The sequence below is a fragment of the Amblyomma mixtum genome, chromosome 9 (assembly GCF_055824585.1).
Source record: "Amblyomma mixtum isolate Tamu chromosome 9, ASM5582458v1, whole genome shotgun sequence".
NCBI classification, from domain to species: domain Eukaryota; kingdom Metazoa; phylum Arthropoda; class Arachnida; order Ixodida; family Ixodidae; genus Amblyomma; species Amblyomma mixtum.
The window spans coordinates 53,676,604-53,694,152 of record NC_143020.1 but is presented as its reverse complement, the minus strand read 5'-3'; the positions used below and the strand labels follow the sequence as shown (position 1 = coordinate 53,694,152).

The 17,549-nt window shown below is 48.5% G+C and overlaps 1 protein-coding gene and 1 pseudogene across 1 annotated transcript; one reads left to right on the top strand and one right to left on the bottom strand.

Moving 5' to 3' along the window:
• The first annotated feature begins 1,036 nt into the window (after window positions 1-1,036).
• LOC149329034 (uncharacterized) lies at window positions 1,037-16,718 on the top strand. The gene is made up of 2 exons (XM_089562053.1): window positions 1,037-1,335; window positions 15,100-16,718. The coding sequence occupies exons 1-2, from the start codon at window positions 1,051-1,053 to the stop codon at window positions 16,261-16,263; spliced, it is 1,449 nt and encodes a 482-aa protein (XP_089418179.1). The 5' UTR covers window positions 1,037-1,050; the 3' UTR covers window positions 16,264-16,718.
• LOC149329035 (uncharacterized) lies at window positions 13,658-14,637 on the bottom strand (annotated as a pseudogene).
• Window positions 16,719-17,549: the final 831 nt, after the last annotated feature.

Below are 17,549 nucleotides of genomic sequence, written 5' to 3'. Positions count from 1 at the left end.
TTGCACAAGCTTAGCTTTCTTGGAACCCCTAGCCAATCTAGGTCTCCCTCCATATTCTTGCAAAAACTCAAGACCTAACCTGCTGAGTATGCGCTGCGGCTTTAGAAGAGCCTCCCCAGGTAAACCGGTATTAGAATAATGCCGTGAAAATGTTATAAATGCAAGTCGCAGCAAGGTTATATGCTGCACTGGAAAATTTAATTAATGGGAAAAATGTTATAAATGTAAGCTGCAGCAACGCTATATAAGACTTTGGAACATTTCATTGATGTTAAAAACAAATATTGTTGTCATAAACATTAGCTAAAGGTGCACTAAAAAGCATTCTGTGCTCGTCTTTTTTCTGCGGGAATTCGATCTACACGCTCCAAGCATTCTTAGAAACTTCGAAGTATTGTCCTGTGTCGCATGACTGAGCTGTGTCGCATGCCTCTGTCGCCAGCTGTGTCGCATGACTGATAACATTTCGGACGTTAACAAAGGCTAACCAAGCTATGACTTAGCTTTCCCTACATATATCCTGGCATAGCCGAGGTAAGCCACTGCCGACTTTTCTGATCTGTAGCAAAACTTTTCTTTTAAAGTATTTTCATTGATCGCATCGAACAGTTAAGTCTGCCGTATAAAACGAATGATGAACGCTTTTGACGATAGCGAAAACTTGAACAGAAAAAAAAATACAAGTCTGCCGTCGGGTGATCGGCCGATATATTGATTCTTATAACGAAATCTCACATTATAGGAAAAAATTGCGTTCGTAAAAGGTTTCCCGCTCAAAAATTCTTTTGCCAAGAATTGTTGGGTATGATTTCGTAAATGAGTAAGAGGCGAGCCTGCGGCGTAAAGCCGACGATCAACGCAGCACTGTGATTTTCATCAAATGCATTAATTAGCCAAATGGCCGACGAGAGGCAGCACATATCCACTCGATTGCAGCCTTGACGATAGCCAAAAAAAAACACAAACGAAGCAGCGATAAAAGTGCGCTCTCAAGGGGGCGGACAGGTCAGTTGCTGGCGACCGCCCAACGGAGGGGGGACGTTGCGAGCGATGCCTCCAGGAAGCATGCAGTACACCCTTGTCGGGTTCTCGGCAGAACTCGACTGGAGGCCCCTGCGGTTTGTGAAACCCATTCCACTGCACAGGGTGTGCAGTGTCTGCCGACTGGTGCGCAAGAGAACCGCACTGCTGCCCTGCACTCATACGCTCTGCGAGTCTTGCTACGAGCTGAGCTCACAGGAGGGCTCATGCGTTTGTCCGATCGACGGGCAGCAGTGCGAGCTCGCTGACGTCGACCTGAGAGACTTGGATGCTGAAGAACTGCTGAGAAGGGAGGTGAGCGGAAAGGGAACAGTGCGGAGTGGATTTTGGTATTTATGTTAATTTGATTCCTCGAATGTCCAAGAATTATCAAGCCGCTGATAGGTAGCGTACACACCTGGCTACTGTAATGGAATTCCGCGAAAGATAAAAATTAAAGGGGCTTTTTGTCTAAAGTGCGCAGAGGCGAAAGCGTTTTCCGCACCACTTTGCCTCTCTGACACTGGTGACGTCAGCACTGAATGACGTCACGCATACTTAATGACTAATTACTACGCAATGTCTAATTACTAATTATCGGTTAATTGCTGATCAATGACTAAACACTAATTAAATGCTAATTAATGACGCTTAAGCTTCGCCTTTAGGAGTGGAACGCGACAGCGTGTTTTAGCGCTGCCAGGGAGTCCACGGAACGCCACCACCCGTTCGGCGCGATGCCTTGCCCTTTGAACGCAACGTTTTTTGAGGAAAGGATATGGCGCAGTAATTCTCTGTCATCTTGGTGGACACCTGAACCGCACCGTACAGGAAGGGAAGAAGTCGGAGTGAAAGAAAGAAAAAGAGGGGCCGTCATGAAGAAAATAAAAATTGTATTTGAGGTAAGGAAATTCAGCAGTAACTGTCTCACATATCTCGGTGAACACCTGTCAAAAGCGTGACACCTCTGCTGACAAGCTTCTGATGATAGCCTTCTGTCGACAACGATGAGGCATAAAAACTGCACTTATCAGGGCGGGCTGAAACGCCTCTTTCAAGCTTTGACGAAACCATTGGGTTTGGCACTGACAGGGGCCGAACCAGTATAAAAGGGAAGAACTACAAATGAACGTTGTAATTTGGAAATGGTGTGCGAAGAGTATACAACGCAAGGAAATGAGTGATAATTTAAGATGTTTAAAGGACTTTGCTCCGCAACCTATGCCTCTGAGCAGCAATCTGGTTTAGGCGAGGCTTTCATTTTTTTTCCGGGCAGATAAAGCTGGAGACGCAAATAAATGCATTCGGCATGAAGTTTATGTGCGCTAGGCTATAAAATATGCCCGATTTAACCTCCACACTCTTAGAAAAAAGGGGCGAATAGGGGGCGAGAGGTTAGTCTTTTTGGGGACTAACTGACCTGCCACTGGCAATCGTCCTTTTCGGGACTAACTGCAAAGGGTGTAACTGTTGGTCCCCTTCGAAAGGGTGCAACCGTTAGTCCCCGGGAGCAGACATTTAATGAAAAAATGCAAACGACGCGTGATTTCCAGCCTAATTTATAGCGGGATAGTTTCCGACAGAACTTCACACATATAACAACAATAAAGGAAACAGAAATAAACATACATGAAAACACCAGGATTCGAACCGACAACCTTTGGATTATGAGCCGAGCGCGGATATGACTACGCCACCACTTTTTTTTTTTATTTATTGCCTGACTTCGGCAAGAACCACAGTACACAAATACACTTACAGAGCGCAATGAGCAATAATTAACAACACTATCCGCCCGTGGGTGCGTGGCTTCATCATATTAAAACTCCTTAAGCGTCACCAAAGGCTCGACTCTTTCGAGCCACTCGGGAGCTTCAGGAGCAAGTTTCTGAACTTCAATATACTTATGCATGCACTCCCGAAAATAGATCCGTGCTGGCCGTGCATCAGGATCGCAATGATATCCTGCCATTCTGGAGCGCCAAATACAATGGAGGCCCATTAGCATAATGAGGTCGAATGGTGTCCCATCCTCACTCTCTACAGGCAAGTACCGAATACCATGAGCGTCGAGCGGAAATTCCTTTTTTAAAGTCCGTTGCAAGATGTCCCAAAAGTATACCCCCTCCCAACAGTGCAAAAAAACGTGGTCTATTGTTTCTGGTTGTTTACAAATTAAACAATGTGATCCCCAAGGTAGAAATAACTGCTTCCTTTCCAAGAATTCCTTTACTGGTAGTGTTCCGGTATGTAATTTAAAGAAAAAAGTTTTTGCACTTGGCGGCACCTGCATCGCCTTCACACGCTTAAGTACGTCGCGTCCCTGGCCTCCATTGTATAAGGCCCTGTACATAGGTTGTGGAAGAACTACATCGCACAAATTTTTATACAACTTCTTCCTGCTAACAGAAGATAAATATTCATACGAAAATCGAACAGACAGGAATCGAACACTCGCGACAACCTCTCTAAAGTAACCAAAAATACGTCCCGAGAAACTTTCGGTTGTGACAACAAAGTCCGGCAGTGCATTTCCGAGCCTTAATTGGCACACAGTGCGCAAAAACGGATCGCTTACATCGCGCACAAAACAAAATCTGCTTACAATCTGCCGCAGAAATAAGTGTCCCAGACTCAGGCCGCCATCCTTCACCCGCCTAAACAAATTGTTCCGGCTACAGCGTTCCCAGTCCGCAGCCCACACAAAAACGGCAAAGATCCGGTGCAGTCTCTGTACGTTCATCCTTGCACAATGCAACACTTGCATCACGTACCACAGCCTAGACATAAAAAACAGATTGCACACTGTGGCCCTTGCGAAAATTGAAAGGTGTCGCCCTTTCCACCTTTCCACCTTTTCACGCGTGGCTTGCGTCTGTGCTTTCCAGTACGAATCGCTATCGCGATAACCGTCCAGTGGAACGCCTAAGTACTTTACTGGGGTCGTCACCCAGGACACGTTTGCAAAATTGCCGGGCTTCGTTGGCCATTCTCCGTGTCAAAGCCCCAGGGACTTTGACCAATTCACTTTACTACCGGTGATCTTGGTGAATTCTTTTACGCATGCCACGGCCTCGGTTATACCTTCCCGGTTCACTGTGAACACCGCGACATCATCCGCATAAGCCAGCAGCTTAACTTCTGCTGCCTGTAGCTGGAATCCTCGAAATTTTTCACTTTCCATGATATTCAAACACAACGCTTCAATGTAAATGCAGAATAGAAGAGGGCTGAGGGGACAACCCTGGCGCACCGAACGCTGCAGGCTAATGGGGGCCCCCAAACTCTTATTTACAATTAATCTTGTCGTGCAGCTCCGGTACGCCAAGGCCACTCCCTCACAAATAATGGACCCTAAATTCACATGATCGAGTATGCAGAACAGGATATCGTGCGAAACACAATCGAATGCCTTCTCAAGATCTAGCTGAAGGATGGCTACACAGCTATTTGTGTAATCACAACATTCCAGCACACACCTCGCTTTATGAATATTGGAAACAATAGAGCGTCCCTTGATCCCACACGTCTGGTGGGGACCGACTATATCCTGAATTACTGACTGTAGTCTACAGGCTAAAATCTTCATGAAAACTTTATAATCCACGTTTGTGAGGGCGATAGGACGATATGCTGTGACCTGCTTTAACTTTTCTGCGTCATCGGATTTAGGGATTAGCACTGTATGGGATTTACCATAAGACGGGGGCAATTCATTTTCTTTGTAGGCTTCCTTAAAAACTGCTGTCAGTACTGGCACTATTTCGCGTTTATATGCTTTGTAAAAAGCGGCGCTTAACCCATCAGGTCCAGGAGATTTTCCCAGGTTAAAATTTTCTATCGCTTGCTCGACCTCCGACGCAGTTATCGACAGCTGCAGCCTTTCTTTCTGTTCGTCATCTAATCGCGGCAAAGCGCCAAGAAACTTTTCCTTGAATGCGCTCACATCCACTTCTTGCTTTGCAAACAGCGCCTGATAATATTCAAGAAATGCCTGCTGGATATGCCCGCTTTCTCCAGATAACGCCCCGCCCCATCCAATCTGTTCAATGTGGTTTCGTTGAGCATGCGTTTTTTCCATTCCTAGCGCTCGTTTTGAAGGTGTCTCCCCATCAGCTATATCTTGCGCCCTAGCCCGCACCAGTGCGCCACGATAGCGTTCTTCTTCAAAGAGTTCAATCTTATTTTTTATTTTCCTAATGTCATCCATCCATTTGCCAGGCTCTTCGCTTTCTCTTTCGAGAAGTCTAGCTAGTAAAGATCTTAAATTGTCCTCCTCACGCTTCTCCTCTTGTCGTATGCAGCTTGACCTTTCGATTGCTGCTATTTTTATTTGTTGTTTGCAAAGTTCCCACTGCTGCCATACTTTCAGTTCCCCGCTCGGCTTTAATTTACTGATTTCTTCGTTTACTTTCCTGCTAAAGATGTCGTCTGTAATGAGCTTATTATTTAATTTCCACATCTCCCAAGAAAACTGATTTCCTCGTTTCTTTGTCCCTATCCCACACTTCACTAAACAATGATCCGAAAATGATACCGGTACTACATTGTAGCTACTGCATTTTGAAATAACGTTCGGTGACACATAAATGCGATCTAGCCGTGCATGGCTTGACCGTTGAAAATGGGTGAGTCTCACACAACGCTCGCCTTCTAAACATTCGGCCACATCATCGAGGTTGCACGTGTCTATAATTTCTGAGAGTACTTCAGTGCTTCTGTCCCTAAATGCCGTTGCACTGGTTTTGTCACAGCCCCTCAGGACGCAATTGAAGTCACCCATTACGATCAGGCATTTCTCACAACTGAAGTGCTTTTGTACGCGTTGAAAAAACGCTGTCCTCTCATCCACCGCATTTGGGGCGTACACACAAATGATGCGTCAATATGTTTTGTCATACAGGAGGTCAACCAAAACAAATCGACCCGAAGGACACGCCGTATATGCCTGAACCTCAAGTCCCGGTACATTCTTTACAAAGATGACACAACCCGCAGACGTTCCTACAGCGTGGGCGACAACTGCAAAAAACCTAGACGTGAAACGTCTCATCATGCTCCCGGTCTCCTCTTACCCGTCAATTTTCGTTTCCTGCACTGCCAGGACGTCGATGTCGTGCTCAGTTAAAAGGCGGTACACCTGGCTCTGCTTCTTCTTACTTGCCAGTCCCCTGACATTAAGTGTACCGACTTTCATGAGGAACGCATGAGCCATTTTAATGCAGAAGAAAGAGGCCGGGAACATGGTGCTTACCCTTCACGTCTAGCGCTTGGCTAGACGACATCATTGACACCGGAGCCATCCGGTGCTGGTGCCAGGCCTGGCAGCAGGGGGCGGCTTGTCAAGGGCTCTCCTCTCCGTCGACACATTTGATCGTGGCCGGATGGACGACCGCCGTCCTTGGGTCGTTTTTGCCGGCGGCTCTTCGACGCTGGGGGCTTCCGCCTTGTCGTCTTCGGTTCCGGTCTGGGCGTGTGGCCGCTTCGCTGGGGCAGGGACGCCGGTCGTGCGGGCGCCGCTCTGGTCAAGGTTCTCCTCGGTCAGAGTCGCTGGCTCGGTTTCTTGGAGCGCTGGCACGCTTACTTCACCGCTCGACGCCTCCGTCTCCTTTCTAGTAGGTTCTGCCCCCTCAGGCTTGCGTCCGGCATCGCTGCGTCCGGCATCGGCTTGCGTCCGGCATCGAAGAACCCGTCGATCCTGCTTGCGTTTCGGGTTCCTCTATGCCTTTCGCAGATTCTTCAGCCTCGACTACATCCATCAGGAGTTCCGCAGAGTCGTCTTTCGACGCCCCGCCCGTAGCCACCGCGTAAGTGCGGACACACTCATTATCCACGTGGCCGTACCGCCGGCATTTCGTACAGCGGGGAACCTTGCATTCACGCCGCACGTGGCCTGTACCATGGCAGCGCAAGCACTGCATTGGACGCCCAGGCGCTACGACAAGAGCCAACTCTCCGGCGACACGTACCTGGTGTGGCAGGTCATCCACTTTCAAGCCGGGCTTCAACTTCAGTAGGACCGTTCTTGTCGTTGAGCTCTTGTCATTGACGCCTTGTATCCGCCACCGCTCACGCGTAACGTCGGTCACTTTGCCAAACGCCGCGAATGCCGTCCGAATGTCGTCGTCGGCCACACCGTGAAGCATCCAGTGTAGCCGCAGCTTTACCTGCTGGTCTTCCGGGTCGATAATCAGGCAGCGGCGTTTCTTAACTTGCAGCTCGTTGAAGGCGAGCAACTTCTTTGCTGCCTCCGTGTTCCGCAGGGTAACCGCCCACACGTGGTTGATTTGGTACGCCCCCAACGCGACCACGTCGGGGAGCGTACCGGTCTCGGCCAGGGCGTCTCGGAAATCCTCGACCCGGAACGGCCTCGCTCGCACGTCGCCGTGAAGAAAAACGGTGTTGAAAACAACACGTCCTGTTGGCAGTGTCGGCAAAATAATCTGGTAATCCTTATCACCGCAGTCATCGATCCTGTTTCCGCGGCCGTCAAAGGCCGCTATCGCTGCTCCGCTGGAGCCCATGACCCTGCGATCCGTTCAGCTCGGCTGCCGGAAGCAGAATAACTACGCCACCACAGAGGACAGTCCACGGTAGAAAATAAAAGCCTTGTATGCGAAACACACACACGGTCTGTCTGTACCGCTCAAATTGTTATCACAGTGTGGTGGTTTTGGTGTCATATGCTTTTGAAAAAACCTGCGGTAAGCTTTAATGCGCACGCACAACGGTCTAAATCACGTTTCGGCCAAAAAAGAAGTGCTGAACTGTGTATACATTACGGCCGGTACTTCACAACCACAACAGTGGTTTTCTTTTTGTTTCTTTTTTTGCGTATAAGGTGGTCTTCTTCCTTGCAATTGGCAGCTGCACATTACAGCCTGTTGAAAACAAAGGTAGAAGGCGATGGTTCACTTCGTTTTTTGATACCGGCGGAGAGCGGTGACAGGGAATTGACTGCTAAGTGTCGCCGATACTTACACAGCATCACATAAGCTCGTAAACAACGGCAACGGTATGAAACTACGTGTACTTGCTCAACCGTAACTTTTACAACTCACATTTGACACGTATTGAAGTTCGTAGTAATTGTTTATGCACTTGCACAGCTGCCAGCCGTTTCGGTGGCACGAAGCCTATTTCTCACGGAAAAGGGTATCCGCCTCGTCACAGGCAGCGGCAGTGCCCTCACTGGCCTTAGACGACATCCATGCGCTTCAAAAATCGAGTACTATCTTCTCGCGCAATTTTCGCGTGCTGCTGTGCTGCGATTCGCCTCGCGTTAGTCTCTTTCTCGGCAGTTAGTCCGTTGAGTTTGCGCACGGCGCACATTTTTGGCAAGGAGTGTGTCGTGTGCAAATTTAGGGACTAAAGAGCCCTTTTTAGGACTAAAGTTGTCTTTACTCCCCTCTGGGCCGGTTTTTTTCTGAGAGTGCAGGGTGCCATAAGAAGCTCCTGCGGCCATCTTTATACGCGCACAGAAAAAGACTATTGCCAGTGCTTTCCTTTTCTGCATAAATTCAACACTGATAGTTGGTTGAAAGTCAACCTTAAGTATAGATGCCTTGCTGAGGACTACAGCGCAGTAGCAACACGGACAAGAAAGACGAACGCAAAGGCGCCGACTAACAACCCCGTTTATTGTCTTCAATTGGCTTATACAGGCAGCAGTTGCTTCAGTTGTTCTTGTTCTTTATTTTGTTTTTTCCTTGTGTTATCATACAACTGCTGCCTATATGATGAACCTCCTCAGTATGATGAACCAACAATAGCTAGATGCTATGGCTCAGGGATACAACAGCTCGATCATATGTTCTTAGGAGGAATATGTCCCGTGGTCACCACAGTAGATACAATCGCATAAGAGAATAAGGCTGGCGCACAACTCTGGGTGTTAAATAGGGTAATTTTTGCCAACAGATAATAGAATTCGGTGGCAGTGTCTGTAATAACTGCACTCGGTGGCCTTTGATCGAAGGCCAATTAATCACCCGTCGCTTTTGGCCGTGCACAATCCATTGGAGATAATGAACTTTCAAGATAAGCTGCCAGAACGCCGGAAACAATTTAAAATATCGTAGAGGAGGTTGCCCTCGATAACAGTTATTCCGGAAAGATAGGGTCGCCTCTCACGCAGCTGATTGAAAACTCCGCGTGCAGGCAGCGCGGAACAAATAACATAAAAAAAAAAGATGCCAATGCTTAGCTTGGTTAAGCCAAGAATGCGTTGCATATTGCGCAGTCTTTTTGCGCGAGACGTATTGCTTGGAGGCACTCGATTTTATCAGCAGCTTTTCCTCCGTGACGTATGGATGGATGGATAGGAGCGCCCCCTTTGGAACGGGGCGGTGGCAACCGCCACCATGCTCAGCCGTCCTTTTTTAATTACTTTTTTACCTTTTTTCTTTTTTTCTATTTTTAAAAGTGGTTTGGTGACGTCACATCACCAGGTGACGTGACGTCACCAAACCACGTGACGTCACGTCACGTGGTTTGGTGGCTGCCCGGCCGCGCCCAAGGGCTGAACTGAGTGGTTGCAATATGCTACGCATAAAAAAAACACTGAAAAGCTTAACGGAAGTATGAGATATCGAGCATTATGTGTCAGCAGGATTCGCCTGTTGAGAGAGAACTAAAGTTCTAGATATGGCATCGCTCTGCACAGGGCCAATGCTGGGGCGAAATTAAGAAAACAGTGGTCGGGGTCGACCGATAGTAGTTGGGCTCCGAGACTGTTTTGAGACTTCTTCAGATTTAGGACGGTCTGTAATTCGGCCCCTGATAAATTCTTCGAGCAAGTGTTCACAGCGGAAACGATTAAGCGGTAGTCGCCCTTTTCCAAAGAGATGGGCCTTGTCACTTCAGCCGTTGGCGGCATAAGACGTTCAAGGTTACCCGAGCTATAGCTTCGCCCCGTACATCGACAGCTTGAGGATGCCTTCGTCACTCGAGAGTTTCGTGCGATATTCGTCCTTCTACACTGTGTCTCAGTACTACGCGAAGCTGTTCTTCTAAACGAGACGAGTGAGTAGCGTTACAGTTTTCGTCCGGCCACACCTCGTTTACGTAATTTTTAAGGTGAAAGCCTTTAATGCCTCATCGTTGTCGACAGAAGGTTGTGAGCAGAAGGTTGTCAGAAGAGGTGTCACGCTTTTGCTAGAAAGACCAGAAGAAAAATCGTCGTGTGCGACGGGATTCGAACCACCATCCTTCCATTCCGCAGCCGAGCGTGCTATAATGGCTGCGCTACTTCCTGCCAACGCATATGTAGTTCTCCTTGTCTAGGACGCTGGAGAGTGTTGGCAGAAAGGCGTCGAATCTGACGGACGCCTCCCAAACGCCCTCAAGTGTCTCCAGCATTTAAGATTCACAAACAATGGTCAACTTAATTAAACAGTTCACCACACATCAGTGACACAAGCAGCAACACAGCGCTAAAGGCTTTCGCCTCACCGCACTTTTGGTCAACAAAGTGCCCTCCTGAGGCTTTTTGTTTTCAGCTCTGCATATCTTGACGGATAGACAGGCAAGGTGATGCGTAACGCTTGTGACGATTCACAAAGGGACCATTAATGCGTTAGATCTTCGTCTGAAGTTTCCTTCACTTTGAAGTAACGTAGGTTGACCACCTAGGTCACGTGACTTTGCCGTGCCATCAGAACCTGCCCACCGAATTGTGAGCAAGGTGTCCACCGTGGCATATGGCAGTTCAAGTAATGACTGGTCCCGAGAAGGTTGTTCGGGAACAGTAACCTTGGTCTCACAAGCCCCGCCGGTGGGGCCACCTGCCATCGCAGGACAGTGGCGCATCGCTTAACTGCTGCATCATTGCGCTAGGAGTGGTATTTTATTTATTTATTTTGAAATACTGTAAGCCTCTACAGGCTCATACAGGAGTGAGTCACCAGACAAACAAAAAACAGAAAAACACAACAGTCCAAAAAACAGTAAAAAGCATAGCACAATTCAATTATTCTGGATGAAGAAAGAAAAACCAAGCAAACAAACACAAAATACAGCAGAAGGAAACATTGCAAAGTTGATAATGCAGGCAAGGGCGAACCATTGCGAACTGTGTGGGCGTGCTGGTTGCAGAGCACTGCGCATTCATAGGCAGATCTATTCACAGAAAAGTTCGCGAATTTTGTTTTCAATCAGTTCTATGCAGTCAACATGCACAACATCCTCTGGCAGACTATTCCACCCTTGACTTGCAAAAAGAAAAAAAAGCGAGTACTTAAACGTATTGCAACGCGCAGGGAAATGCCTTATATACTTAGTGATTTGTTCGCACTGAATGTTTGAAGGGCTGCTTGATGCACTTTGTTTTATCTATGTTTATAAGATCGTGATAAAGAAGGGAAAAAAACTTCATGAGGGCCCTCAGCGATCCATGAATGTAAAATAGAGAATGTCCCATCCCACATACAGGGGTATTAATCAATTAACGCTATCACATCATATCCTTAACGCGGAGCTCAGGAGTCCTCTCCAGATTTAGTGCGCTTACACAAGGACCACCACCCAATCGGCACTGATACCCCCTTAGACATCCTGTGGATGTCCAGGACGTTCATGGGACATCCAAGGGAGTTTAAGTGTCCATTGGACACTCACCTGTTTAGCCGATCTTTGTCTGAAGCCTGTTGACCTTGAAAAAGATGTGTTAAATGTGATATGATAGTTAAATGTGATATGCTAGCGCACCTAATTCACATTTGGCTTAAAAGCGCTAAAACGTCCATTAGTTTTTTTTTTCTCTTCAGTGCAACTAAGCTTTTAAGCTGGGCAAAATGGACGGAGAAAGTTACGTATAAAATATGCACATTCCTCTCGACTATACTACAACACTGTGCCGTGACGACTTCCGTTGGATGTGACGTCGCGCCATTCCCGTGGATACATCGATTTATTTATTTATTGTTTCCTCAAGGGTCCACTGGGGACATTACATGAGGGGTGGGCAAACAAAAGAGTTAATATGAACACAGATGGTCTTCAATGGCGGTTTTTCGATACCCAAATGTACATCTGTCGGAGGTCTAAAGTGTTAATTACGCATAATTACACATATTTTCATCTAACTTGCCACTAATCCGACGTTTTTACGACCATTCTGTGAAAAGTTTCACTATGCCGTGACCACTTCCGGTGGATGTGACGTCACGCCGTTCCCGTGGCTATATCGACGTCCGCGCTATTTCGACGCAATTTCGGCATTTTTGCGTATAATTACTTAAGTAACCAATCGACTGTCCTCAAACTTGGGCTCTGGGTTCGTTTTTTCCTCCCCTATCTGAAGCAACTATCGGTTTTCTTGTATCTTTTTTAGTTCCTGAGTTAAACGCGTGTGACATGCTTTCTTAGCGGACGACAGTACGAGCCATTAAAGGCTTTCGCCTTAATATACTTTCATGTTGCTTCGCCGTTACTTCTCGAAGAATTCGGAATGAAAAAAAAATGACTGGGGATCTACGTGGCTTGAGCCGAGTTATACGAGCGAAAGCTCTGTTAAATGGCTATACTGCCACAAAATCAAGGTCAAGGTCAGGTACCTAATGGCCATAGTTATCTGATTACACCGTCATACTACTATGGCTTGGGCCATGCCACCTCGCAGTTAAGTTCGGTTTGACCTTGTGAGGCATTGAAGGTCACTGTCGACGTGATGTCCACTGTCTCAAATCAAACTCCAAGGTCAAGGGTCAAGGTTAAAGGTCAGGTACCCAATGTTCATAGTCATATCACATGGTCGTACTACTATAGCTTGGGCCCTACCACCACGCAGTTATGTTAGGTTTGATCTTGTGACGCACTGAAGGTCACTGTCGACGTGCTGTCCACTGTCTCAAATCAAATTACAAGGTCAAGGGTGAAGGTTAAAGGTCAGGTGCCCAATGGTCAAAATCATATCACGTGGTCATACTACCGTAGCTTGGGACATACCACCACGCAGTTATGTTCGGTTTGACCTTGTGTGGCATTGAAGGTCACTGTCTCATCCACATCGAAATTTGAACTTGTACCCCGAGAAGTAGAGCTTTCGCTCCAAAATAGAAACATTGCCCTAGTGCTCACCCATTCACTGGAACACTGTGTGGCGCATGATTACCAGATAAAAATTTACGAGGAACTTTAGCGGCTAAAGTTATGAAAGGCGAAAGCCTGAGTGCTGCATTCTGCTACGCGATTGTTCACTTCACATTCTGTTGGTGAATTAATTAACTGCCAATTAATGACGCTTAATCTTTGCCTTTAGGAGTGGAACGCGACAGCGTGTTGTAGCGCTGCCAGGTGGTCCACGGAACGCCACCACCCGTTCGGCGCGATGCGTTGCCCTTTGAACACAACGCTTTTTGAGGAAAGGAAACTACTGGTGGCTACGGTGGGGGGGTACGGTCGCATTCTGCCACCCTTTTGAACGGGGGCACTGCTTGGAGCGGGGTGGGGGGTGTGGGGATGGGGGAGGGGGGGGGATTCGCAGGTAGCACGCGCGCAGTGGTCGACACTTGTCAGGGCTCCTTCAGCGTGTGGTGCAGCTCGCACCGGGGAGGGCTCCTATGCACCGGGACTGGTGCACGGGGGGCAGGGGGCCCTGGAGGGGGATACAGCTGGATGGCTGGAGGGGGGTTACGGTTTAGAGCCTGGTGGCCAGGCCTGTCACCTGGAGGAATTTCAGGAGTATCCTGAAGGCAGCGATGGGGCTGCGGACGGGGTGGAGCAGGTCTTGGACAGAGTTGGCAGAGAGGCCCAGGGCACGGTATCCTTGACCATGATGGTGCGTGCTGCGTCCAGGGTCGGGCAGGAGCAGAGGAGGTGGTCTAGGGACTCATCTGCCCCGCAGGTGGAGCAGGCTGGGGAGGAGGCTCTACCATGGCGATGGAGACGGGCCTGCGTCCAGGAGGAGCCCGTTCGGAGCCGCAGGATTAGAGAGCGCTCTTTACGCGGCAGGTCGTCAGGAACCCTTAGGAAGCGCTCCCCCGCTGCCAGTCGGGGATCTGGGTGGAGACCCTGGATGGCCCTCCTGAGAGCAGGGCGGGCAAAGTCGAGTTGGGTGCCTGCCGGGTTGATGGGAGAGCCGCTGGTGTGAGCAGCACCGGCCACCTGGTCGGCCGCCTCGTTACCCGCAATGCCGACGTGGGAGGGAACCCACTGCAGGGAAACAGGTCGGCCAGAGTCCTCGATGGTCATCAGGCGGGCCTTGCGGCGGGCAACGGTGTCCTGCTTTGTCTGTCCCTGCCGTAGGAGCTGGAGGGCAGTCCTTGAGTCCATCAGGATGACGGTTGGTTGCTGCCCAGGGATCAGACTGAGGATGTCTGCGGCCAGGTGGAGTCCGGCCAGTTCGGCCGCTGTAGAGCTGGCCGGGAATCCTAGCCGGCAGGCCAGGGCTATGCCTAGGGCTGGCACGACGCAGGCTGCCGCAGCTTGTCCTGTGGTCGGGAGGACTGAGCCATCTGTGAAAAACTGCAGGTGATCTTCCAGCGTCTCGTGTAACAGAGCGGAAATGCTCTGCTGGAGGGCAGCGGCCGGAGTTCGCCTCTTGCTGCAGTCCTTGAGGTCCACAGAGATGGAGAGCGGAGGCCTGGTGGGTGGCGGGGGGGGGGGGGGGGGTTGCATCATGGGCTGCAGGGGGGGCAAGGAGCCGGGTGAAGGTGCTGTAATTCTCTGTAATCTCGGTGGACCCCCGAACCGCACCGTACGGGAAGGGAGGAAGTGGAGTGAAAGAAGAAAGAGAAAGAGGGGCCGTAATGAAGAAAATGAAAATTGTGTTTGAGGAAAGGAAATTACGCAGTAACTGTGTCACATATCTCGGTGGACACCAGTCGAAAAGTGTATTTGAGGAAAGGAAATTGCGCAGTAACTGTCTCGCATATTTCGGTGGACACCGCGCGCAGTGACGTCACGACCATTTCGACCAATCTGAAACGCGCACAAATTTTGCTAACACGTCTTGGTCACGACAGTATGAGCCATTAAAGGCTTTCGCCTTAAAAATACCAAAAGAGCAGCATAGCTTACTGAGTTCCTGGATACGTAAGAAGAACAGTTTTAAAAATGATGCATGTTTTACTTTTGCAGGTCAAGTGCTGGAACGAAGGAAGTGGCTGCGAAGCAACAGTGCCTGCATCAGAAATCGGCCAGCATTTCCAGCGCGAATGTCGGCACCACTCCGTTTGCTGTCCCACGTGTTCTCGCACAGTTACTTTCAGCGAAGTGTGCGCGCACATGAGATCGGAATGCCGCGCTTCGGCGACGCGCGCTGCATCAGAATGCGAAGAAGATTCAAGCTGCAACGACGAGAGAGCGCTTCTGAAATCCCTCGGAAAAACCTTGGAATTGCAGGCTGGTGAAATGAAGGCACTCCGGGAGCAGGTGCTAACTAGCAGTGGCGCGAACGCTGATATCCTGACCGAAATTGGTCACGGTGTAAACAGCGGCCACGAAGCAATCAGACAAGAACTCATTCAAGGTCTTAGCAACCTCAGAGAAATAGTGAGGCAGGAAGTGGCCCAAGTCACGAGAGAACACTGCGATTGTCAGAAAAAATGCTTAGATGGAATAGCCGCGTTCAGTGAAGAAGCTAAACAGGGTTTCCTTGCAAGTAATGGTACTATCGAAACCATTTGCAAAAAAATGGATAAACTGGAAAAATGTTTCAAAGATAAATCGAAAAAAGCGGCGAGAGGAGAGTATGGCAAGAGTTCACAGGCAACAGGAGGTTCCAATGGAGCTTCGGAACTCCTGAAAGAACATGACAGTAGAATGACCCGCACCAAAAAAGCTAAGCTGAAACTCACTGACCTGAATTTGTCGGTCTGTGAGTTTTTAGTAAAAGGCGTCAAATCACTTCAAAAAGAGGCACTAAAGACAAATTCAGCTTTGTTTGACAGCGAGCAGGTGTACCTGCGTGGCCACTGCATGTCCCCTGGAATCAAATTCTCCCCTTCCGGTGGAGCTATATTTCTGTTTGCAAGGTTCTTCCTATGCGAGGGTGACATAGACGACGTTCTTCGATGGCCATTTCAGCAGAGAATCAAGCTGAGCGTGATGCATCCAAAAAGAGGCGTGGAAAGTTATATTGAAGAACGCACTCCTGCTCATTATATTTCTTGTCAACAGCCGCAGAAGCCATTTATCCAATGTCCATTTCATTCTTCTCAAGCCATTCCCCTCGAGGCTCTTATCCGCGATGGCTACGTGGAAGACGACCAGCTTCTGGTGAAGTTTGAGCTGCTGCCGTGATTTGAGCCTGAACGTGGACACTGGTCATGGCAGCTTGATCGCCGTCAAGTCTTGTGCATGTAGTGATTGGTTTTTTATTGTAAACTCCATCGCCAAAGTTGCTGAAGGCTTCTCTTGCCCTACCTTAGTTTAAAACGACTGCGTGACTTCGATGTTATGTTCGATGCAATCAATAGAAAAATAAATAATTTAAATAAACCAGAGGGCCATATAAATATTCCTGCAAAATGTTGCAGGGTTGTGAAGCTTTGTGTAAAAAGTTTGCAGGCTGTCCCGTGCTTCTTCTGGATGCGGTACGGTACATGGGTTTAATGTCCCATAGAAACACTTGGACTATATTCGAAGCTGCATTGGAGGACTCCGGATGAATCTTGACCCTCTGAGATTCTTCAATGTACACTGTCATAGACGGGACACGGGAGCACTGTGTGTTTTGCGTGCACTAAACCGTGGCGCATACATATTTAGTTTCAAAAGCGCCCCTGCGCTGCGTAGCAGTTGAGAGCTTGATTTTATTTTGGCACAGAAGCAATATATATATATATATATATTGCTTCCCCTCTTTTCGTTCTTTCGTTCGATGACGTTTCACGTCACACCAGATGTACTACAGGATGTACTACGTCCGCCGCTTATGGGTGAAGGCCCTCAAGGTTAGGTCACTTGTAAACATAAATACCACTGGAAGTAGTTTTTACAGCAGTCGCCGTAGCTCAGGTGGTAGAGCACCGGACGCGTACCGTATTTTCCGGTGTATAAGACGCGGCTTTTTTTCGAAAATCTTGCTGGTGCGTCCTATACAAGGGTGCGTCTTATATGCGAATTTTTCATCGTTTTTTGGCGAGTTCATCGATTACTCCGGTTCATGCTCAAGCTTTTTTCACCTAAAAAATATCACTACCAATAACGCGGTTGTAACACGGTTAATACTTCAATACCGGGACCGCCGTGCGCGACATTCTAGGTGATCTTTATCATGAAACGGCGGGGATGACGACTTCCGGGATCACAAACGCGCGGCTGTTTCGGAGGCCCCAAGCAAAAGTAATGAGAAGCGCCAAAAGATAGTGACAATCGCGCTTCTCGCCATTGTCAAGACAAGCCGGCGTTCTTTTTTAGTCACCCTTTGCAACTTTTTTTGCTCCGTGTACGTAGTGCATGTTTAAGCCGAGTTGCGTCCAGAAATGGGTGAACCTTTTGATAGTGCATCTGAAGATGAAGACTTCGAAGGTTTCAAGTAGAAATAAAGTGTTGTTATGGACATATGGGGAGCTGTATCGTTTTCT

What these genes read in the sequence shown, in the direction of transcription:
- LOC149329034 (XM_089562053.1), top strand. Translation starts at nt 1,051, where the DNA reads ATGCCTCCAGGAAGCATGCAGTACACCCTTGTCGGGTTCTCGGCAGAA. An exon ending in AAGAACTGCTGAGAAGGGAG is followed by an intron (nt 1,336 to 15,099) that starts GTGAGCGGAAAG and finishes TTACTTTTGCAG; the next exon opens with GTCAAGTGCTGGAACGAAGG.